The sequence below is a fragment of the Drosophila biarmipes genome, chromosome X (genome assembly GCF_025231255.1).
Source record: "Drosophila biarmipes strain raj3 chromosome X, RU_DBia_V1.1, whole genome shotgun sequence".
Lineage (NCBI taxonomy): Eukaryota > Metazoa > Arthropoda > Insecta > Diptera > Drosophilidae > Drosophila > Drosophila biarmipes.
This window is the reverse complement of record NC_066611.1, coordinates 4,432,056-4,452,818: the sequence shown is the minus strand read 5'-3', so window position 1 is coordinate 4,452,818 and position 20,763 is coordinate 4,432,056. Positions and strand designations below refer to the sequence as shown.

Below are 20,763 nucleotides of genomic sequence, written 5' to 3'. Positions count from 1 at the left end.
GCCTGCTTTACCAATTAAATTGTAACTCAAACTCACAGTGGAATCCGAAGTTTACAATGGGGTTGATGGCCACCGCGCACTGCAGCACCTGCTGGGAGTCGTCGATGAGCATCATGGAGGAGGCGTAGCCCCCGTAGCCCCAGCCAAAGGCGCAGATCCTCAGGGGATCGATGAACTTCAGGTTGTCCCGCAAGTATCTGAATAACACGAATGTCAAGGCATTAGAGGGGCACATGTCTTGAGTCACAGCTGACTCTAGCCTTACGTGAGGACTCCCAGCTGATCCTCCACCTCGACGGTGCCCAGTTTTCCGTGCACCTGGGTGCGGAGCAGTTCGCCCTGGAAGCCACTGCCACGCCCATCGATCTGGGCCACGATGAAGCTGCGCTGGCTGGCCAAGTACCAGTTCCAGTCCACATGGAAGCGCTCCGTTACCAGCTGCGATCCCGGCGAGGCGTCGCTGAGGGTGCCAGAAGGAGTCACACTTAGATAAATACATTGGCTGCGGGAAGAACAGCGACTTACACGTGGAGAACCAGTGGAAAGGCCACGTCCTCCTCCTCGCGCATTCCGGGTGGCAGGAAGAGCCGCACCTGGGCGTGGAATCCATGGCGGATCTCCACGCTGAAGGTGCGCGACTGGGGGACGGCCAGCTGGGACAGCCGATGGCGCAGTACGTCGCCGGCGTTCAGCACGTAGATCTTGTCATTGCTGGCCGTCTCCACCAGGTAAACACTCGGCGCCTCGGGACCCAGGCACTCCTGCACGTAGTAGCTGTAGTCCTGGCTGAACTGCACCCGGTTGTACAGGCAGTTCTTGGGTATGTCATAGAGGCAGTCGTCCGGCTCCAAGCGGGCCACGATGTCCTCCCACCGATCGCCCCGCTGCGAGATCCTGGCCCTGTGCAGCCGGTACGTGGACTCGGTGTTGTCGCACGTGAGGCAGGTGGGCGACGAGGAGGTGATGTACGTCCGGTTCGACTCGGTGACATTGAGCTTCAGATTGATCTTGTACAGGTGCCGTTCGCCCGGTCTCTTCTCCGGCGCGGCCATGAAGTAGACGATCTCGTGCGGCTCATCCCAGCCCACGATCTCGGTGACCTCGAAGCGGCCCATGGTCAGCGGGACGGGGCGGCGGTCCAGGGAGGATATGAAGACCACATGGCGGTAGTGCCCGTGCTCGCCATCCCGCACAGGCAGGCGCTTCAGCAGGTAGCCCCCGTTGCTGATCTCGTGCGTCGTCTGGCCCTCCTCCGTGGCACTCACATTCTGGCTCTCCGGCTGAACCTCCTCCGGATTCTGGAGCAGCCTGGCCGGATGCTTGTGCACCTGGTTGCGGGCCGAGAAGATGGGCCGCTCCGCCGGCAGGACCCAGCCATCGTTGATGGTCACCTCCGTGTGCACCGCCTGGCAATGGAAGTGCGGGGCGCGGCAGAGCACCGTGGTGGCCTTGGTCTGCTCCCGGTTGGTCACCGTCACCGAAAGGTCGCTGGGCGAGGCCCAGGTCAGGCCGCCCACGTAGCTCCCATTGGACAGCTCGCTCGGCAGCTTGATTTGCGTGGGGAATATGTACTTGATCACCGACAGATTCACCACGTTCACCGTCACATTCGGATTGCGGGATCCCGTCTTGGGGTAGCGCTGGCTCATCACCGCCGGGTACTTGATATCGTCGCCCATCCAGGTGTATCTGAAAAAATGCATGATAAAGTTATTATATTTAATGATTATTTAATGATATTTCTGTTAAAGAACTTGTTAGGTTGTTTGTTACAAAAGAAGCTGTCACGTTTTCAATTTTATTAAGATATTACAGGAGGTTCTAAAGAATTCGCGTTGCACTCGATTGTAATCTTTCACCTCGCTGTTATGCTTTTATACTTTTTTGTAGTCGTTGACCTTGCTGCTATTGCTTAATTTAATAAGGTTTATTTCCAAAGAATTCTCTAACCTATCCTTAGTTTTATTATAAAGTAAAAAAAAAACGGAAGAGGCTGAAGAATTCGCGTTTTCACATATTTGTTTTCCTTGACCTATCTGACATGTTTTCAATTTCAAAACGCAAATGGGAAGAGGGCCTAAAGAATTCGCATTTTTAATTTCTAAAACTCCTTGAGCTCGCTGTCATGTTAGAGGTGCTAAAGAATTCGCGCTTTTATTCACTTGTACTTGTTGATCTCGATACCATGTTTTACATTTGAAAGGCAAATTGCAAGAGATCCTAAAGAATTCGCGTTTTTATTCGATTGTACCACTTGACCTAGCTGTTATGCTGTTTCACTTTTTGTAGTCGTTGACCTCGCTGTCATCACATAATTTAATAACCTAATAATTCTTTAACCTATCTGTACTTATTTTATAAAATTGAAAACAGAAGATGCTAAAGAATTCGCGTTTTCTCTCACTTGTACTCGTTGACCTCGCTGTCGTTGTAGCTGAGGAAGGCCAGGTAGAGTCCGTCCGGCGAGAACTGCATGCTGCTCCTCCGGCTCTCCAGCTCGGGCACATTTTCGTACGTCCAATCGGGCACCCCATTGAAGACCACGCCCGAGGACTCCCCCTCCGGCGATCCGGAGCCCGACTGCGTTATCCGGCAGACGAGTTCGCCCTGTACCTTGGGCTTGTAGTAGATGTCGTTGTGGTGCACAAAGGCGATGGCCTGGTTCAGGGAGTAGCCACCTGGCTTGCCATTGGCACTTGGGCCAGAGGAGCCGGAGGATCCCGTGGCAACCGGACCATTGGCCGCCCCGGCCAGGCTGTTCAGGATTATGCTGCCACTGGGCAGCGGGGCCATTGTGGTGGTGCTGGCGCCATTGGAACCACTTGGTGGCGGTGCTCCAAGCGGCGGAGGCGGATTCGCCGGCGCCCACACCACGTGCTGGAGGCGTGGCGCCTCCGCTATGTTCTCCGTTGGTCCCAGCGGGAATGTGTTGGCCGTCTGCACCTCGTATACGTGATGTCTGTCCGAGAGAGGCGGAAAATAATTACGTGTTACTTTATGTGTCCTTTACTGTCAACAATAAGTATATAAATACATGTCGAACAAACGTGTAATCATGTTTAATAACAAATTAAGGAATGTCAGTATTGAAAAGGTCAACAATAATAAAGAAACTAGATTTAAGAGCTCTTTTCATAATAGGAAAATAACAAATATCATGTTTATAATGAAAAGATGTAAAATACCTTTTAAATAAATATTAAAAATTATAATTTTTTGATTTTAATATGAAATTGATTACATATTTTATTGTTCTATTTATAGCTGTTGAGGAAGTACTAGTTGACCCACCTGGAGCCCTCGGCATTGGAGTCCGACTGGAGGAGCACGTATTTCTGGTCAGGAGCCACTAGAAAAGATTCTGCATTCAATTGGCGCTGCAGAATAAATTTAATACATATTTTTTCGGATTATATATATGTTGTTACACTAAATATCGTAAAACAAACTTACAAAGGTGGAATTGGTCATAAGAATGCGTGTGGTGAGATCGGCCATATTGAGAATGGAGAGGCCTCCCGTGGGATCGCGGTAGATGAGCTCTCGACCTGCAGAAGAAGTAACCTGAGTGAAATGAACATACATATAGGATAGATCGTAGTCCCCACCATTGCTCCAGGTGCCGTTGAAGGGCTTCCACTGGAGGCTCTTGCCCAGGATGTCGCTGGGCAGCATGCGGCGACCCCGGATCCGCAGGCCCTCGTCCTCCGGCGAGAGCAGGAAGATCGAGAATATGATCAGGCTGAAGACGGCGGCGATGACCAGCAGGGCGATGAAGATGCCGCGCCAGTTGCGGCGCTCCGGGGAGATGGCCACCAGTTCCTGTCGAGTTTCAAAATGGAATCACCATTTAATATTTATTTTATAAGATATTGGGTATTTTAGTTTATAAAAAATAAGGAGTCACTTGTGCCTGTAAAATATCAAAATGCAATCACAATTCAAAGTTCAATATGTGTTTATAAAAAATAAGGAGTCACTTGTGCCTGTAAAATATCAAAATGCAATCACAATTCAAAGTTCAATATGTGTAGGTAGTTTAATTTGGGGCTAGTTCAAATTTAGTCTTCGTTTTATAATTTACCAGACCTTTAGTTACCTCCGGATTCATTTTATTTTGTATAGATTTTCTCCATATTGTGTATACACATAATTCTGCCTAGCCTTTGTTATAATTGTTATTACACTAAGCAACTCGTTCAACTGGCTAAGCAGTGGGCTATTTACTCTGCCCATGTCAATGGCATGTACAAAAGTACCAAGAGGCATATATTAGGTAAGCCGACTTCAGGCTTTTCACTCGCTTTTCCTATTTCATCCTTCACACTTTTCCCGTTTCCCTTTAGTTGGTTAATTGCATTAGACTACGCCTTTTTTCGGACTCCCTTCGTTTTAATTAAACTAATGGGCTGACATTGAGTACCTCTGGAGAAGTGAACTTGAGGGAACTATTTCGAGGGTTTGTCAAGGAAAGCGTTAGAATTCGTTTATATAACTGGTGATATTATCATTTATTATTAACCCTATACTATACTATACTATATTACTTAATTGGTATTCCTCAACAATGTGTTTCAGTTGATTATATATTTAGGTGGGTACCTATTTTTAAATGCTTGTGTTTCGGTATTTCATACTTTGGGTATACATTTAGGTTTCCACCTATTTGGTACATAGTTTTAAATTGATACATTTTCTTGATTTTATATTCTAGTTATTTATACATTTCTGTATCTATTTTTATATTTTTCTAGCTGAATATTCCCTCTGAGCGAAGTGACCTTGCCAAAGTGCCAAACAATTTAAATGCGCTTTGCATGTGGGCGCAAAGTGCCGCCCCGTAATCCCCTGCCCCCACCAGACTTCCACCGAGCCAGGATTCGGATTTCTTATCGAAGGACTTCGGAGCTGTGCACTTGGATGCGGCCTGTAGGTCTTGTTCTGGTTTGGCCCGCCCGCCCTGCCGCTCGCATTGGGCACACTCGATTCCGGCAGTAGTCCCCGAAGTGGTTTACACTCGCAATCAATGGCATTGCTTGTGCTGAAATTGAATTAAAAATTGATATGCACTTGGCTGGCAAATGTGGAAATGGAAAGTGGTAGATGAAAGCACAGAACGGGATTTGCCGACGTGTGAGGGCGGAAGTGCTAATTGAAATTAGTTGCCGGGCTGCAGAGCAGCAAACTCGCCTTGCCATGGAGCGAAACTTTGGCCGAAACGAGATATCTGCTGCAGTTTTGGAGCCGCATTCGGGTTCATTTTATTTTTGTGGCTTGATAAATCCAGTTTATGTCTTGCAGAGTGCCGTCGGACTTGTCGGACTTGTTTGCCGTTGACGAGCCATCAAAAGTTCGGAGCTCTGTGCGATTTCCGTATAGTTTCCCCGCTTTTATGGGGGCTATTAAATCACTCAACTTTAACTCGGTTTTTGATCCTTCTGATCTTTATGACTGACGCAATGACATTAATCCTTGAGTAAGTAAATAATGGCTCACAAATTTTTATTGGAAATCCAAAAGGTTCATCAACAAAAAAGCTTTTTGTTACAATTTTCTATGCATTTTTGCAGGATTTTCTTGTTGTTCATTTTGGCTATTTAATTTATTATTTCCTTTTCCTATTACAAAACCTGCCTAACGACAGCTATTAAATATTAAATATCATACAAACAAAATCTGCTGGCGGAAAGTCAACGTAAATCGCATTTTCCATGACCCATTTAATAAAACATTAATTAACTGTTAAACACAGAGCCACATCATAATTAATTTGATTACTTATTCGCTGCAAATATTGGACATGTTTCATTTATTCCCTTGATAAAATTAATCGAGCTTTTACGCAAACATGAAGCCAATTCGCAATTACAGGAGCTGCCAAGGGCCAAAGTTCAATTTCCATGTGAACAAGTTTTCCGAAAACACGACGAGTTTAAACGTGGCACAAGCTGGCAAATTAATTGTGGGAAACTCGACGCGGAATAGAAAAAGTCGGGGGAGGCCGCCGAGGAAAGCCTCTTCGCAAAACGAGACGACGTCAATTTATGGTCACAAAAAGGGAGCGACAATGGCAAATTGTCTGGCGTTTGATGGTGGCCAATTGTCCTTGGTCCTGCGGCCTCTCTTATTGCCTCTGCCATGTGGCCGGGCCGTTGATGTTCCTTCATTAGCTATTAATGCGAGCCCGGCCATAAAAAGGTGTGACAATTGTCGGTGCCAACAATGGGCGTGGACCGCAGTGGGGTGGACTTGTTAATGGCCCTCGACTGGCGGCTTACCTTTCAAATCGTTAGCTATGCTCAGTGTCTTTGGAATACCTAAAAATAATACTTGATATCCCATAGAGATACTTTTTTACGGTGTTTTTCTTTCGTTGGGTCCTCCGAGCCGGATAAACTATGGAATGTCATGCCATATAAATAGAATCATAATACCTTTCTTATTAGGAACTATACTTTTTTGATAAGTTAAAAAATACTTGACATCCCAGCGAGATAGCAACTTTTCTTATGGTAATATTCTTTCATGTGGTCCTCCGAACCGAATAACATTTTTGGTAGAACTTGCTTACATTTCTTATTAATATCTTTAAAACATTATTGTTCTCTTTAAAACATAAAAAAGAAATACTTGATATCCCAGCGAGATGGGACCCTTTCTTGTGGTGTTTTTCTTTAATGTGGTCCTTCGAGCCGGATAAATTTTTTGGTAGAACTCCCTTTGGAGGTACATTATAATGACATGCATTCAAAATTGAGAAATAATACCTTCCTTTGTCATGTGATCCAGACGAAATTCTTTTAAATGTCATTTATAAGACACATTGGAATGCCATACCATCTAAATGGAGTTATAATACCTTTTTTGTCTACCTGGTCCTTCGAGCCAGATGCGAGCATTAAACGAACTCCCTTATCATCTACATTTGAGTGCCATCCCTATGTTTAGAAACAAAATACAAGCCGACAAACAATTAAAACTATGTTTTCCGGTCTTTTCCCCCGCCGTGCTAATATACCCGACGGCCTGGCGCACGGGGCGTATACGTGACTAAGAGTGCGCATAATTTATGTGCAAATGAGTGGAGTTGTTGGCGACTTTGTTGTCGGTCGCGTTGTTCCCGGCCACGGTTGTCGTCACATCGGCTCTTTGTTGTTGGGCCTTGGGCAGGACGCCAAATGCAGGCGCTTTGTGAATGCGTTCACAGCTCATTAAATGCCCATTGGGGGAAAGTGCAGGGCCGGGCCCGCCTCATCCGCCGTTTTATCGATTCGAGAGCGGCATTTGCATGCGGATCCCAGATTCCGGTTTCCGGTGCCCATCCCCCTCCTTGCCCCTCCCCTGTTCCCGGGCTCATTCTGCGGCTTCGCATACTTTCCCGTAATTTTCTGTGATTACATCTCGACTTGTCTCTCGATTGTTCAATGCCCGCCCAGCGAATGCACAGGGGAAAATAAACAACTATTCTAAATATTCTGTGAAATTAATTTTGAATGTATTCCCTAAAACCACACTCGAATGGCTTAAATTAAGCCCATTACCTAGACACAGATTTTAAACCTTAATGTTCTTTCGCCTTTGTGTATTTGGCAATAACTTTGATGGCTAAAATCTTAAATTATTATTCTTTTTCTGTTTAAGGTATTGCAAAATAACTCGCGGATGGAAACATCTCATCAACGAAAACCAATTTAGCCTCAAAAAATCAATAGCTTCCCTTTAAACGATTTTAATGGGGCCTTACTATCGGGTTCCCAATTGCAGAAGGAATTTCAGCCTTTGTGCTGGGCAAAAGGAAAACCTTTTTGCCGTTTTCAATGGGGTTTGTTTGTTTTTTTTGCTCCATTAAACTGCAACCAAAGCCGACAGCTGACAAAGCCATGTTCGGATCGGCTGGGCTGGTCTGTGGGCCGCGCTGGACTGGCTTGGTTGGCTTGGTTTGGTCTGGGCCAGGATGCATCTTTTATGGGCTGCCACTCCAGAGAAGATGCCACTGACAAGTGCATATGCTTGAGGAGGAAACATTGTTATTGTTGACTTTGCCCCACGCTCGTGCTCGTGTTTGCCTTTGCGGTCGGACCGCAAAGGTTTGCTTTCCACGTATCCGTGTCCGGATCCCGTTTCCCGGCTGCCTGTGATTGCATTTTCCGACTCGGTCTGCGGACGCCCGCCTCTCCACGGCTGATAACTCCCCTGCAGGATTACTCTTTTCCCAATAAAAACCCCACGTTCTGCTCTAACCATTTTATTTTGCCGTGGCAAATAATTACCTAGCACAAAGGAGGTTCGATCCCCATCGGAAACAGAGATGAAAAAATATGATGGGGGAAAAAATAAATAGAGGCCAGCGAGGGAAGAAATGAAATTGCCTGGAAAAATAAAGCAAGGTCAACTAATTATACAAAAAATGACGAAAAATAACAATGAAGGGGGAAACTTGTACAAGTGATTGTGATGGATTAAGTGGAAAGTAAGCTTAAAGCTGCAATCATTAACCATAAGCCTTTATAAGTATTTTGTAAATGGAACTTTGTGGGGCTTGCCTTAAATATTCCACAGATTTTATTATATTTAAAATATCCTTCAGCCAGATAAGAGTTGGTAAATATTTTAGTGCAACTATTATGGGGCTTTTAGTGTTGCATAAAAGCGGTTTGTGTCCTTGTTCCAAAATTCATGTGTGAGACAATGTGGCGGTTTTCCCAGCTGCATTTTATGGCCCACCATAAACATTTTCCACCGAACCCACGAAACCCCGCCAAAGAGCGGGAATTTGAGTGCGCTGCAATTCGGGGGAATTTAATTCTCCGGCTGTCCGTCCGTCCGTCCGTCCGTCCGCAGGTCGTCAAGTGCTTAATTGGATTTCCGGAGGCTGGGCGAAAAACAATGACGAATATGTGGCGGCAGCTGCGATTGGGCTGGTCTAGTCGCCGGCTGCTGCCCCACGATAAGATTCGAGGCCACTTGTCAAAGGACGAAATTATGAACCCTTCCGCCGCACAATGGACACTCCGCAGGATGCAATGAAAGGTGGCCCCAGTAAGTATGCTATAAATCATTTTCACGCCCCTGAGCTGGACTTTGTGCCTTATTTTTCGCTCGCCCGGGTGATTAATGCCTATTTATTTTCAGTTTTCAGTAAGCAATGTTTTGTTCTAGAATACTTTTCAGGCCTGAAGTACTTATCTACTCTTTTACTTCAAAGTGCATTGTCTCCCTCCTCGAAGCCTTCACTGCTCGCACTCAATCTTAATATAAATCGACTTTTAAGCCAACAGCGAATCCGGGGCCTTGGGCAGGCGTGTTGATCCATACTTTTCGGCTGTCAGCGCCCAACTAACTGCCGGCTTTTAATTAGAAATTGCACAGGAAAAGTTGTAGCCCCGGGCCGAGGAAGACGGAAATAGGCGCAGATATTACGCAAACCAGTGGATATAGAAAACGCGGTGGGGCACTGGGAAGCATTCGAAATGGGTCCCGTGAGGGCCGGCGGAAAAAATCATTTGCAACATTGAAGGCACAAGCGGAGAATGTCGGAATGCTGCACTGGAAAAAAGGCATGTGGACCGGTATAAAAAAAGAAATTATAATATATACTTTCCTCTCTTCAAGAGATTATAGGTAAACGGAATTGAATTTAAGTAATGGGATTTCTTATAGATTTAATTTTCTATCATATATTAAATAACTTATAAACGTTATTAAAGGTGTAGAACCCAATAATTTATTTCCAAAACATGAGAAGAGTAATGTTAGTTAAAAAGGAAATGTAACTTGCTTTTTCTTTTAGCAAGAGACTTATGGAAAGGGGGCTAATAAGAAGAGAGAAGTGAGGATTACTTTCCTCTTTTGAAAACCATTAAAGTATATAAATTACACAAAATTGATTAAAAATATTTTTTAGTGTTTGCTTTTCATTTTCCAAGACCATTTAAAATATTGTTTGAGTAACATGGATTGAAAAGGTAAATTTCCTATAGGAAACACAAAAATATCATTTATACTTTTTGAAATATATTTGAATAATTTCATTTAAATTTAATTTGGGATTTACCCTGTTATAGGTGTACAATCCTATAAATTGTTTCCAAAACTTGAGATTTTTGTTAGCTTACAAAAATATTATTTTACCTCTAGCTACACAAAGTTTACAGAATTATAACAATTTCAAGACCATTATTAATTTCTTTTTCCAAAACAGAAAGGTGAATTTCTTATAAACAGACAGACAGATAATATATTTTATTAAAAACAATATATTTACATAATTTCATCCAATCCAAACTTAAAATAAATGACGGTAGTTGAAAAGGAAGTGTAATATTTTTTCCCGTACACTAGAAGATACATGGAAAGGGGGTGCGTAGGGGTAAGGAGTAATGGAGGAAGGTACACAAAGTTTTACTGCCCACATGGACGCACTCGCACACACGGAGCGAAACTTATGTCATTATGATGGACTTTGGGTCGCTTGGCCCATTCATTCGGTGACCAGAGCCACCCAGTGGCCCACAGTTCCCCATGCGTGGCTCATGGTTGACAATTATTAATGAAGGGGTAAGAACTCTACCCATCCGGAGCCCGGACTTTATGCTTATCGCCGCTTTTGCCCGGCATGCAAAATTTATTGTCTACTTTTATTTATTGATCCAAGTTTGCGCTGCCTTTCACTTCGGCCATCGCCAACGCCTTATCGTGGCCGCAAATTGCAGCAGAACTTCATGGACACCGGAGAAAGTTGGGCGAGTCGAGGAGGAGGTGGAACGAGGAAACATGTGTCTGATTTAGGATCGAAGTTTGGCGAGGGCGTGGCTCCCTATCTGTTCGAATTGCTTGTCTCAAGCAACCCATCGATTGCCCGCTTAAATCCTTTTCAATGCCCAAAAGCCGGCGGGTTGTACGCAAATTTTCACAGCCCGGTCACATTTCGCAAATGAGGATAATTAAAAGCGAATCGGGGCCCTTAACCCTCTGAGCGGCCGTAATCAGCTCCGGGAAAACTTTTCCCCCATTTGTCGCCAGCCCAGAAAGTTAGCAGAGTTAAAACGAGTTTGACAACTGGGAAAGGGGCGGGAAAGTGAATCAGTGGAACAAATTAAATTCGGGCAGCCCGCAGTCGAGGGGAACTGCTCAATTATTTGCTCAGCGCTATAAATTTTATTTGTATTTTATTTTATTAATTTATGTCCGCTGCTTCCGACTCAAAAAAGCACGGAAAAATGAAAAGAAAATTGGTAATAAAGGGCAGCAAGCGACGTTACGGACCACTTATTTATGGCAAAAGATTTGCCGGAAAGCGCAGGGGCGGGGAAAGCGGTGAAAAACCAGGAGGCGGCTGCTTTTGATGGCACTGCCGCAGGACTCTCGATTTGGCAATCGATATGGCAAATCGAGTTTGTGTTTTATTTACGGCCAGACCCGAAATAATGAAATGCCAATCGAACGCCGGGCTGGCCCACTCCCACTCAATTACCCGCTCTTGGGCTGGAGTGTATAATTTGGAAATTTATAAACTGTGAAATCCGAAGGCGGACGCAAGGCCGTTCCTGCTTTATTTATGAATTCTGAAATGCCGAAACTGTGCGACACAAGAAGGGATCAAGGACCATATCTGCGGCGTCTGAAAGCAATTATATGAGCCTAGAAAAAGGAAGCCGCCTAATCCCTTCCAGTCGTGCCCAGGTCCTAGGCATTTTCCGCATTTTCCCTCTCGGAGACAAAGACAAAGGCAAGGCATTTGCATACTTAATTAACTTGGCCAGAATATTCCAGGGCCCCGACAGACTTTGGTGTCGAATGTGGCAAAAATGATGTGGCAACCAATTGTTGAAGTACTGATCTTCAATGGAGTTAAAAAGGAAATGATTTAGATGGGCAAGGAAAGCGCATTTCAGGAATATATAATTTTTATAATCTACCAACAAATCTTTGGTATAAATGCAGGCCAAAATCAATACCCATCCAGTATCGTTTATAGCTATTAAAATGCTTGTGCGAAATTAAAATGGCTCTTTTGAGTAATTAAGCAATAAATTGCCGCAGTTAATCTAATAATTTCCAGGAAATATGTTCTCTTCCCACAGCAAATGTTGCAAATTAGCCGGAATTCGGGGCTCTTTCTCTGTGGCTCGAGATAAATCCATTTCTCACCTCATCCTTGGGCACCAGAGTCACCTTCTTGATGGTCGGCGCACTGTTGTTAACAACGACCGTTTCCCGCTTCAGCGATGGCCGCTTCAGGGCCGAGTGCGGCTTTTGTATCTCCACCATGATGATGAGGCTGCAGCCGATTATTTGGGACCCGTCGCGAGGTGAGATGGCGGGAGATGAGCGGGCGGGGATGACGATGAGATGGTTATTAGTCGGATGGCGGAAGGCTGCCTGGGCCGCTGAGAACTGCCAAACTGTTGCCAGCTCTTAGACGTAAAAGCCCCCGCCTTTTGGCCATGAATTGGCCAGGCCCTCGGCTGCTCCAGCTGCTGCTGTTGCTTTTGCCTCATTAATCAAATAAAAATGGCCATTATAGCGTGCATTAGGGGTGCACAGGAAGAAATTATGAGTAAAGCGAAAGGAGTAAGTTTTCTTGGAACGAAATATTATATGTTACGCAGGTGTAAGTATGAAAATGTATGATGTGTGAAATAAGGTTTGATAAAAATAAAATATAAATATTTAAAAATATAATATAAATATTTAAGTAAGTACATATAATAGCTTGCATTAAAGGTACACAGGCAGAATTGGTAGGCAAAAAGTTCAAGGAGTAAGTTTCCTTAAAACAAAATATTATATGTTACGCAAATGTGTAATCTGTTTGGGTTATTTTTTGTTAAATATAAATAGATATTTAAATAAATACATATTACAGCATGCATTAGGTTGAAATCATAAACAAAACGTAAATAGTACGTTTTCTCAGAAGAAAAAAGAAGTTAAAGTTAAAAAAATTACATTTTGTTGTATGAAATAAATTAATAATAAATATATTATAAAATATAAATAGATTATTAACACAAGAGGAACACAAACACAAAACATAAATTAAAACAAAATAGTAAGTTTTCTTGGCACAAAATATTTTATAGCAGGCTAATTAAGGATAGTTACTTTATAATACAAGTGCGAGGAACATATTTTCTTAAAATATTTATTTCGTATTTCTTTTTTTATTTATTTAAGATGTTAGTTAGGTTTAGAAAACTAATCCTTTCCATTTTTAAATTTCTTTATTAATTTCATTGCTACAAAACGATTTAGTATGAAAAGTTTAACTATGTGCAGAGTAAAATATAAGAAACCTAGTGTTGCCTACTTTTGAACACCTTTTTCGGTGACCTGGAAGCACTAAAAGTGATTTCTCGCAGTGCTGGCTTGTCGGCTTTCCCGGCCTGACTTTTGGACACACATACGCCATGTTGTGCGCCGGGCATTATCTAAATTAGAGATGTGCGTCGTAAAGATTTAGCCGCCCCCCTTGGCCGGCGATTCCAAGATTTTTCCCGCCTAATGCCGTCTTTGTGTGCGTGTTTCCGGTTGTGTGTCTCTTAATGAGCTGTTTATGCAATCCTCGGGCCCAAAACCTTGGCATTTTGGGCAATAAATTGCGGCGCCCCTTCCCCCTGACCCCTGTTTCCCGGCCGGCGAAATTTGCATAATCGCGGGGATGTCAAGCGACTTAACCTGAACGCGTCCGCATAATGCGACCGACGCAATGATTATAATGTACTATAATGTGCTATCCCGTAACTTTAAGCTGTTGATTCAATTTGCCGGCAGTGTTTGGTGCCAGATAAACGACTTAGTCGCAGAAAGCCAAAAAAGAATTGAATTACCCAGTGGGGGCGGCACATGTGAGGCGGCGAGGGGAACTCTTGCCGAAAGTATTAGCATAAAACTGGGAAAACTTCAGCAGCGCCAGCTGTTCGCAAGAGGGGGGGGGGGGGGGGGGGGGGGGGGGGGAACTTGGGGAGCCGGGGAGGAACTTGGCCCACAGCTGCAATTTGCATATTGCTCGGCAGTGAAAAGGCGGTCAAGTGGGCAGGAGCCTATGCAAATGTTTGGCCGACGTACAACGCTGCGTATGATTGATGTGGCTGGTCACTTGCTTACTCAGGCCTTCGCCTTCGCTCTCGCTTTCACTTTGGCCTGCTCCTTCGATTTCCTCGCCTTTTTTCGGGGCAATCAATTTGGTTTCTGAGGCCCTCAATTTAAACCCTTGCCTGTGCTGGCCTTGAACACTCTTCTTGAGTCTTCGCCAGCTTGTTTTTCGCCCTGACTGGCGGCAGGAAGAGGAAACTATTTGGCCAGCTGCGGGGCGGGCGTGTTCTTAGTGAGCCAAGAAAGTTTCCGCTTGTAAAATAGGGAAATATAATTCTGGCAAGTATTCTTCAACGGAAATTTGGCCAGGTCGGAAAGTTTTCAAAGGTTAAATACTTCCCGCAGAGCGCTCAGATGCTCCCAATTGTTTCAACTAGCTCGGTTTGGCATAGTTGAATCTATGATTTCAGTGGAACTCTGCAGTTCTGTATATGAAAAGGTGAGCTTGAAGCAAAGCCAAGGCTTTAAAATTCCGATGTGCCGGACCTGCTGGAGATGTTTCTCCGCTCCAGAGTGCATTGCGAAATTGAGATAATAGCCTGAACCCAGTATTATCCCCGAGCTCATCCGCCTGCCCTATCAGCGGCCAATCTCTGGTGCTCGGCTCTAGCCAGGCACTGGCATATATCAATGCCAAGCACACACACCGCACTACAGACAGGCTCTGAAGCTGTGTGCAAACACAGAACATGGCCAAAAGGAGAGCTGCCAGTGGGCCAAGATGGGGCGCAAAAAGAAGACGGCAAAGCCAGCAAAATATACAGCACTCGGCTCTAGGTTGGGCAAACTTTTGTCTTCTGCGCCCAGGATGGGGTGTATCGGGGTGGCACCTATCTATCTACAGGGTATGCACTATAAACAGCTGCTGCAGCCCGACGATATGAGCACGGCCAGTGACACACTTTGCCAGTTCGCCAGTTTGTCAGCTGTTTGTTTGCATTCCGCTCGCCGTTCAGCAGGAAATTAAAAATGTCCACATGGATTTATGTGGCTGCCACGCACATATACTTAGGTGCACTGTGAATAATCGGGAAGAGGCAGAACTAATTATCTTCTCTTTATCCATTCAAGCTTCAAGGGGAATTTTTATAATGATAGTTTGTGTTATTTAAATTTATATCATGGTAATCATACAATTTCAGTCAGAAGTTTAGTACGTTTTAAATACAATTTATATTCTCTTCGTACTAGCTGCTTTGTTCTAAAACTTTTTGCAGTTGGTTTTTTGTAATTTACAGAGGCTCTCCTTTTTTACAAATGATTCAGGAAGTTTTTTTATAAATAAATTTGAACATATATTTAATTTGGTTTGCCGCAGCTAGCTGTTCTTCTTGTGTTAAATAGTTTTTTTTAACTATAAAAACATTTTAACAATATTTTAACTTGTTTAATATGATGCCTCACAATTGTGTTTAAATAATTCAGGACCTACTGTCACTCATAGGTATACATTTTTAATCTGATCCCTTTAAAAAAAAAAATGATAATCCATCTAACAATTTAAACATGTTCTTCTCATTTGTTCTATTGTTTAAACCATTTTCTTGTGTTATTTCCTTTTTTTTAGAAAATGATAAGTTTTATTTATTGAAAATATATGAGTGAAATAACCCACTAATAATTAAATAAAAAATAACACAATAAACACAGTACTAAAGTCAATTTCTTTGAAATATATTTAATTTAAATAATACAATTTTATAAAACATTAGGAATATTAATCGAGTGATGTTTGTTGTTTTGAAGTAGTATACTCCAAAAACTCTAAACCATAAATACACTTTTAATCTAGATTACTTGAATACATTAACTGAAATTCTTTAATAAATCAAATATTTTGTTGCAGTGAACTTTCTAATGGTTAATAAACAACATTTAGTGTGTCATTTTTGTTGTTTTAGTGAAATCCAAGGACTCTAGAATAAAAATACCATAAACAGATGACTTGAATGCTTTAACTAAAATATTTAAATACATCAAATACTTTATTCCAGTGAACTTTTAATGGTTATTCATTTGTTGTTCCTTGTTCATTCTTCTCTATTAATTAAAAACATTTATAGAGTGAAGTTTGTTGCCTTGAAACAGTAAAAACCAAAAACTCTAAAGCAACAGTACAGCAAAATGGTAAATTAACTTAAATATTTCAATAAACCAACTATTTTGTGTCAGAGCACTTGTAATGGTTATTTATTTGTTGTTCTTCGTTCATTCTTCTCTATTTAATTAAAAACATTTATTGAGCCTTAAAATAGTAAAATCCAAAAACTCTAAAGCAAAAACACAGCAAAATGGTAAATTAACTTAAATATTTCAATAAACCAAATGTTTTGTTGCAGTGCACTTTTAATGAATATTCATTTGTGGTTCTTCGTTCATTCTTCTCTATTCATTAAGATCATTTATTGGGTGAAGATTGTTGCCTTGAAATAGTAAAACCCAAAAACTCTAAAGCAAAAACACAGTAAAATGGTAAATTAAATAAAATATTTTTATAAATCAACCATTTTTGTACAGTGCACTTTTAATGGTTATTCATTTGTTGTTTTTCGTTCATTCTCTCTTTTCTGTGTCGATTGTTTTGCTTTCATTGAGCAAGCTAAACAGAGGGATAATTCGGGGGAGGGGTTAAATGGCGTAACACACACATGCTTCGGCACACACACACAGTGATGCCAGCAGCAACAACAACAGCTGTTCGGGGCCCAGTGTTTGTTGTCACTTTCCTTCAAGCAACTTTCCCCCTTTTCCCACCTTTAATGGATGATTTCTTGTCACAATATACTCTCTGTTTTTTGCGGTCCTGTTCTTTGAGTTGATTACATTTTCCTGGGCTACACTGTGCGAAATAGTGACCACCAAAACAACAGCAGCAACGGCAGCAGTGACGAGACGGAGAGAGTCGAGTGCGGGGACAGAGAGAGACGAACGCGAGAGAGCGAACGCTTCCGTGCGGAAGTCAAGCGACGACTGAAAGTGAAAACGAAACTGAATGCCAAAAACTCAATGGCGGAGCGAAACAAACGGTAAATTCCGTCCGCCATTTCTCTGCTGCGTCTGCGTGTGTGTGCCTGTTTGCGTGTGTGTGTGTGGGTTGGTGGAGTTCCCTGTGTCGGTGTCCGTGCGCACTAGTGTGCGTAAGTGGGCCGGGCGTTCGCCTTTGTTGTTATTGTTTACGTTTTCAGCAGCTCACACGGACGCACCCACACACACACTCCCGCGTGTTTTGGGCGCCAAAAGATGTTGCCCCCAAAAACAGCTGATCGAAGGGAAAAGCTTTTATTGTCCTGGCTAGGATTTTCCAGGAAATGTCCATGCTTTTTCGAAAAAATGTTTACCAGGGTTCAGAACTTCAATGTTTTTAAACCGCTTTGTATTGATATTTTAAAAAGCAAACGTTAAGCTTTAAGTGGAGCATTTAATATGTATGAGAAACTTTAGGCCTCTAGAAAGGTTATATTCTTTTAGCCTAGCCAACTGTTGTTAGCATTTACTTTTCAGATAATGTTCATAACTTAAAAAAAAGTTTGGTATGGATGCAAGCTTCAATGTATTTAAAACCACTTTGTTTTACAATTTTTAAAAGGATAAGATTTACAAGAAGAATATATATCGTGCTATTAGAAACTTAAGCCTTATAGAAAACCATAATTATTTTAGCCTAATCAAGTTTTTAGTATCATTTTCTGCGCCAGGAAATGTCCATCTTATCAAAACTAAGTTTAGGAGAGTTTAAAACTTCAAAGCTTTTTAACCATTTTATTTTAATTTTTTAAAGCCAATGCTGAGCTTTCGAAAAAGTATCTATTTTCTGTTATTTATTATAAATTATTTAAGCCTTACCAAATTCTGTTATCAATTCTCATCATTATTTTCCACTTATCTATGTAAAATTTTAAGCTATGGTTTATTTATTACGTGATTTTAATGTAGAAATAGAATGAATTTACTATTGTAAAAAGCTAAGAAATCTTTAATTCAGTGGGGATATAATTTTATTTAGGATTTTGTATTGTTTTTTAGTTAACAACTGAAAATAATGCAAAATACCTATTAAAACTTTATTTTTACGCAAAAATTTTACAGCTTTTTATTTATTTAAACACAATTTTTGCTAAGCCCAAAGAAACATGAAAAGCTCAGGACCAAGAAAGCTAAGCCCTAAAAAGCCCTATTTGCGAAAACCCCAAAAAGCTTCAAAAAGTCACAACAGTTTTTCATAGATTTTAGATTCCTTCCAAAGCTATTTAAGCCTTTTGATGATAAAGTTTGTGCCCCAGCGAAGCTCTTGTAATCTTTTTTCAGGCCTTGTAAACTTTTCACAAAGCGCGGACTTGGAGTCACAAAATCCACGCTCGAGCTTTTAACAGTTTCTGGGGTCATCCTCCTTTTTGAATATTACCCCAAATAAGTTTTGACCGCAGAGAAATTAATGCTGTACAGTGGGAGGAATGCGGATGGTACCGCCAGAGCGGAAAATGGGGGCGGGTGGTCGGTGGTTTGTGGCCAAAACTGCTTACGCAGCAGCGCCTGCTGGCTTGAGTGCTTTTCAATTCGCCGCATATGTCAAATGCAGGATTCGAAAGCCGCACGGCAACCGCAAGGACAAACCGCTGACAGGGGGATGTACGTTCGAAAGGGCGCTTAGGAGATGGCAGGGCGCCCAGGCAGTCGGCCATGATGCAAAGCCAGCCTGAGCACATAAACCAATCCAATTCGGGCTCACCTCAATCGACTGTCAGTCCCAAGAACTCGATTAACATTTATTTTGCTCTCTGCACGAGCGTTTTTTCTGCTTATTCCTTCGTCCTGTCGCAGTGGCGTGGAAACGTTGCAAAATTAATGCGATATCCAATGCGATTACAGATGTGACAACAACGTGGCGAGCGCCGCGTGTACAACGAGAAATAGGAGCTACAACAAGTGTTACAGCCACTTCAAGTTGGTTTGGCTCAAAGTTGATTTACAATAATCGCCATCGACAGGCGGAATGGCAACAAATAACAGATGTAACTGCCAAAGCAGTTGGCCATAAACACCAGCTGCCGAACAGGGTGCCTCCCAATGAAGTCTTTAATCTATAAAGCAGATGGCTTCGGGAGGCTATACAAAAAATAGGGGTTTAATAAAACACGCATCCAAAAGAGGGTAAGTGCTTGGATTATACTTAATTTATGGAAAAGTGCAGTTAAAAAACAATTATTAAAAAAACTTTAGCTTCCTGTAGTTGTAATTTTAAGAGGTAATAAATTCAACACATTTTTTGTAATACATTCTGACACCTTTTCTGCAGTAATTCAAAGCTTAAGACCACCCATTTTATCTGGTGGCAGGTGTTTCTGCGTCTGCATGTAAAACACAAGAACCGAGGGGAAACGGAAACCAGACACGAAAATGGAGGCGTTGAAGTGAGAGATATAAAGATTCCGGTGACCAACTCTCAAGAGCATATTTATATTTATCGATGGCAACACGCACACAGCCGCAGCTACCTCTGCATATATGAATGAGGGTAAGTACAGGCGAGTTCAAAATATTAGTAGTAGAACCTCATATCTAAAAATAATCATTATTTCTGAGCGAAAAAATAAAGTTTTATTTAAATCAAAAAAATAAAAATCAGAAATAATCACTATTTTTATTTTTTTCGCTCAGAAATAAATGTGAATACGGAACCAAATTTAAAGGAGTATTTCAGGATGAGCATTAAATATTTAAAGTTGAATTCATTTTCGAAAGGAAATACATTTGCGCCGCTGACAGTGTAAAAATATTTGCGGAGTCTTCATAATGCAAAATTCTCTGCATAGCAGGAATAGCAAATAGCTTATTTAAGCCTAATTAAAATTAAATAGTGCCCACAAAAGGCACTTCTATTATTGTGAAGTTGGCTGCACTTTGATTCGGATGTACGGGGTGTGGAATTAAAGACGCCTTGAAGGGCTGCAGCTGGGATAGGGGTTTATTAAAAATGTATGCCGTAAAAATGGCGTTCTCATATTGTGGAAAATGCCCCTGAATATTTACACGCTTTCCCCGCCGCCGCAGTGCGTGTGTGTTGGTGTGGGCTCGTAAACAGGAAACGGAAATCAGCATGCAGGCGCACGCAGCAACAACAACGAGGGAAAATCAACATCAGCAGTTGGATTATTGTTTTTCCGAGGCACTCACATTGCTGCGGTTGCTTGTGGTAAACATGTTTAATAACCGCACGACCACAGGGCCGCGTTTTCGGCCCCAAACCCATTGGCCAAAATAGCAAAACTGGCCAAATCAACACATGTAACTAGTCGGCTGGAAGGGTGCCTTGGCATTGGGGCATTGTTTTCCATTTTCCGAAGGGGCCTGGTAATGCTCGACGGCCATGCAAATATTGTTATGCAGCCGTGGACGGACTGCGATCGCATGTATGTGTATAAATGCTATGCATAAATATGTGCTCATGTTTATGGAACAACCCAGTAATCAAGGCAAAGTTCTCAAGTGGCCAAGAGCGCACTGAGGGCCCAAAATAACTCCATGACCGCGTGGAATTTGAAGTCAAAAATTAAAGTAAAACATTATCAACAATTGATTTTAATTTTTATTTTTTTTAGTGGATAACCTTAAGCAAACCAATCTTTGGATACCTATATTTTTGCCATCGTTTAATTTCAACTAAACCTA

The 20,763-nt window shown here is 42.3% G+C and overlaps 1 protein-coding gene across 2 annotated transcripts in view; it reads right to left on the bottom strand.

The window, feature by feature from the left end:
• The window catches only part of LOC108033172 (inactive dipeptidyl peptidase 10), a 56,594-nt gene that overhangs the window by 4,050 nt on the left and 31,781 nt on the right, over positions 1-20,763 (bottom strand). The window contains exons 1-9 of one of the 2 annotated variants that reach the window (XM_017107405.3): positions 16,852-17,056; positions 12,151-12,280; positions 3,609-3,822; positions 3,454-3,548; positions 3,292-3,377; positions 2,405-2,959; positions 526-1,689; positions 266-460; positions 37-197 (exon numbers count right to left, since the gene is read on the bottom strand). In XM_017107405.3, coding sequence (XP_016962894.1) covers positions 37-197; positions 266-460; positions 526-1,689; positions 2,405-2,959; positions 3,292-3,377; positions 3,454-3,548; positions 3,609-3,822; positions 12,151-12,270 — 2,590 coding nt within the window. In that variant the 5' untranslated portion in view covers positions 12,271-12,280; positions 16,852-17,056. Of the gene's footprint in view, positions 1-36; positions 198-265; positions 461-525; positions 1,690-2,404; positions 2,960-3,291; positions 3,378-3,453; positions 3,549-3,608; positions 3,823-12,150; positions 12,281-16,851; positions 17,057-20,763 lie in introns of those variants that run through there. The other variant, XM_017107408.3, reaches the window with a different exon arrangement.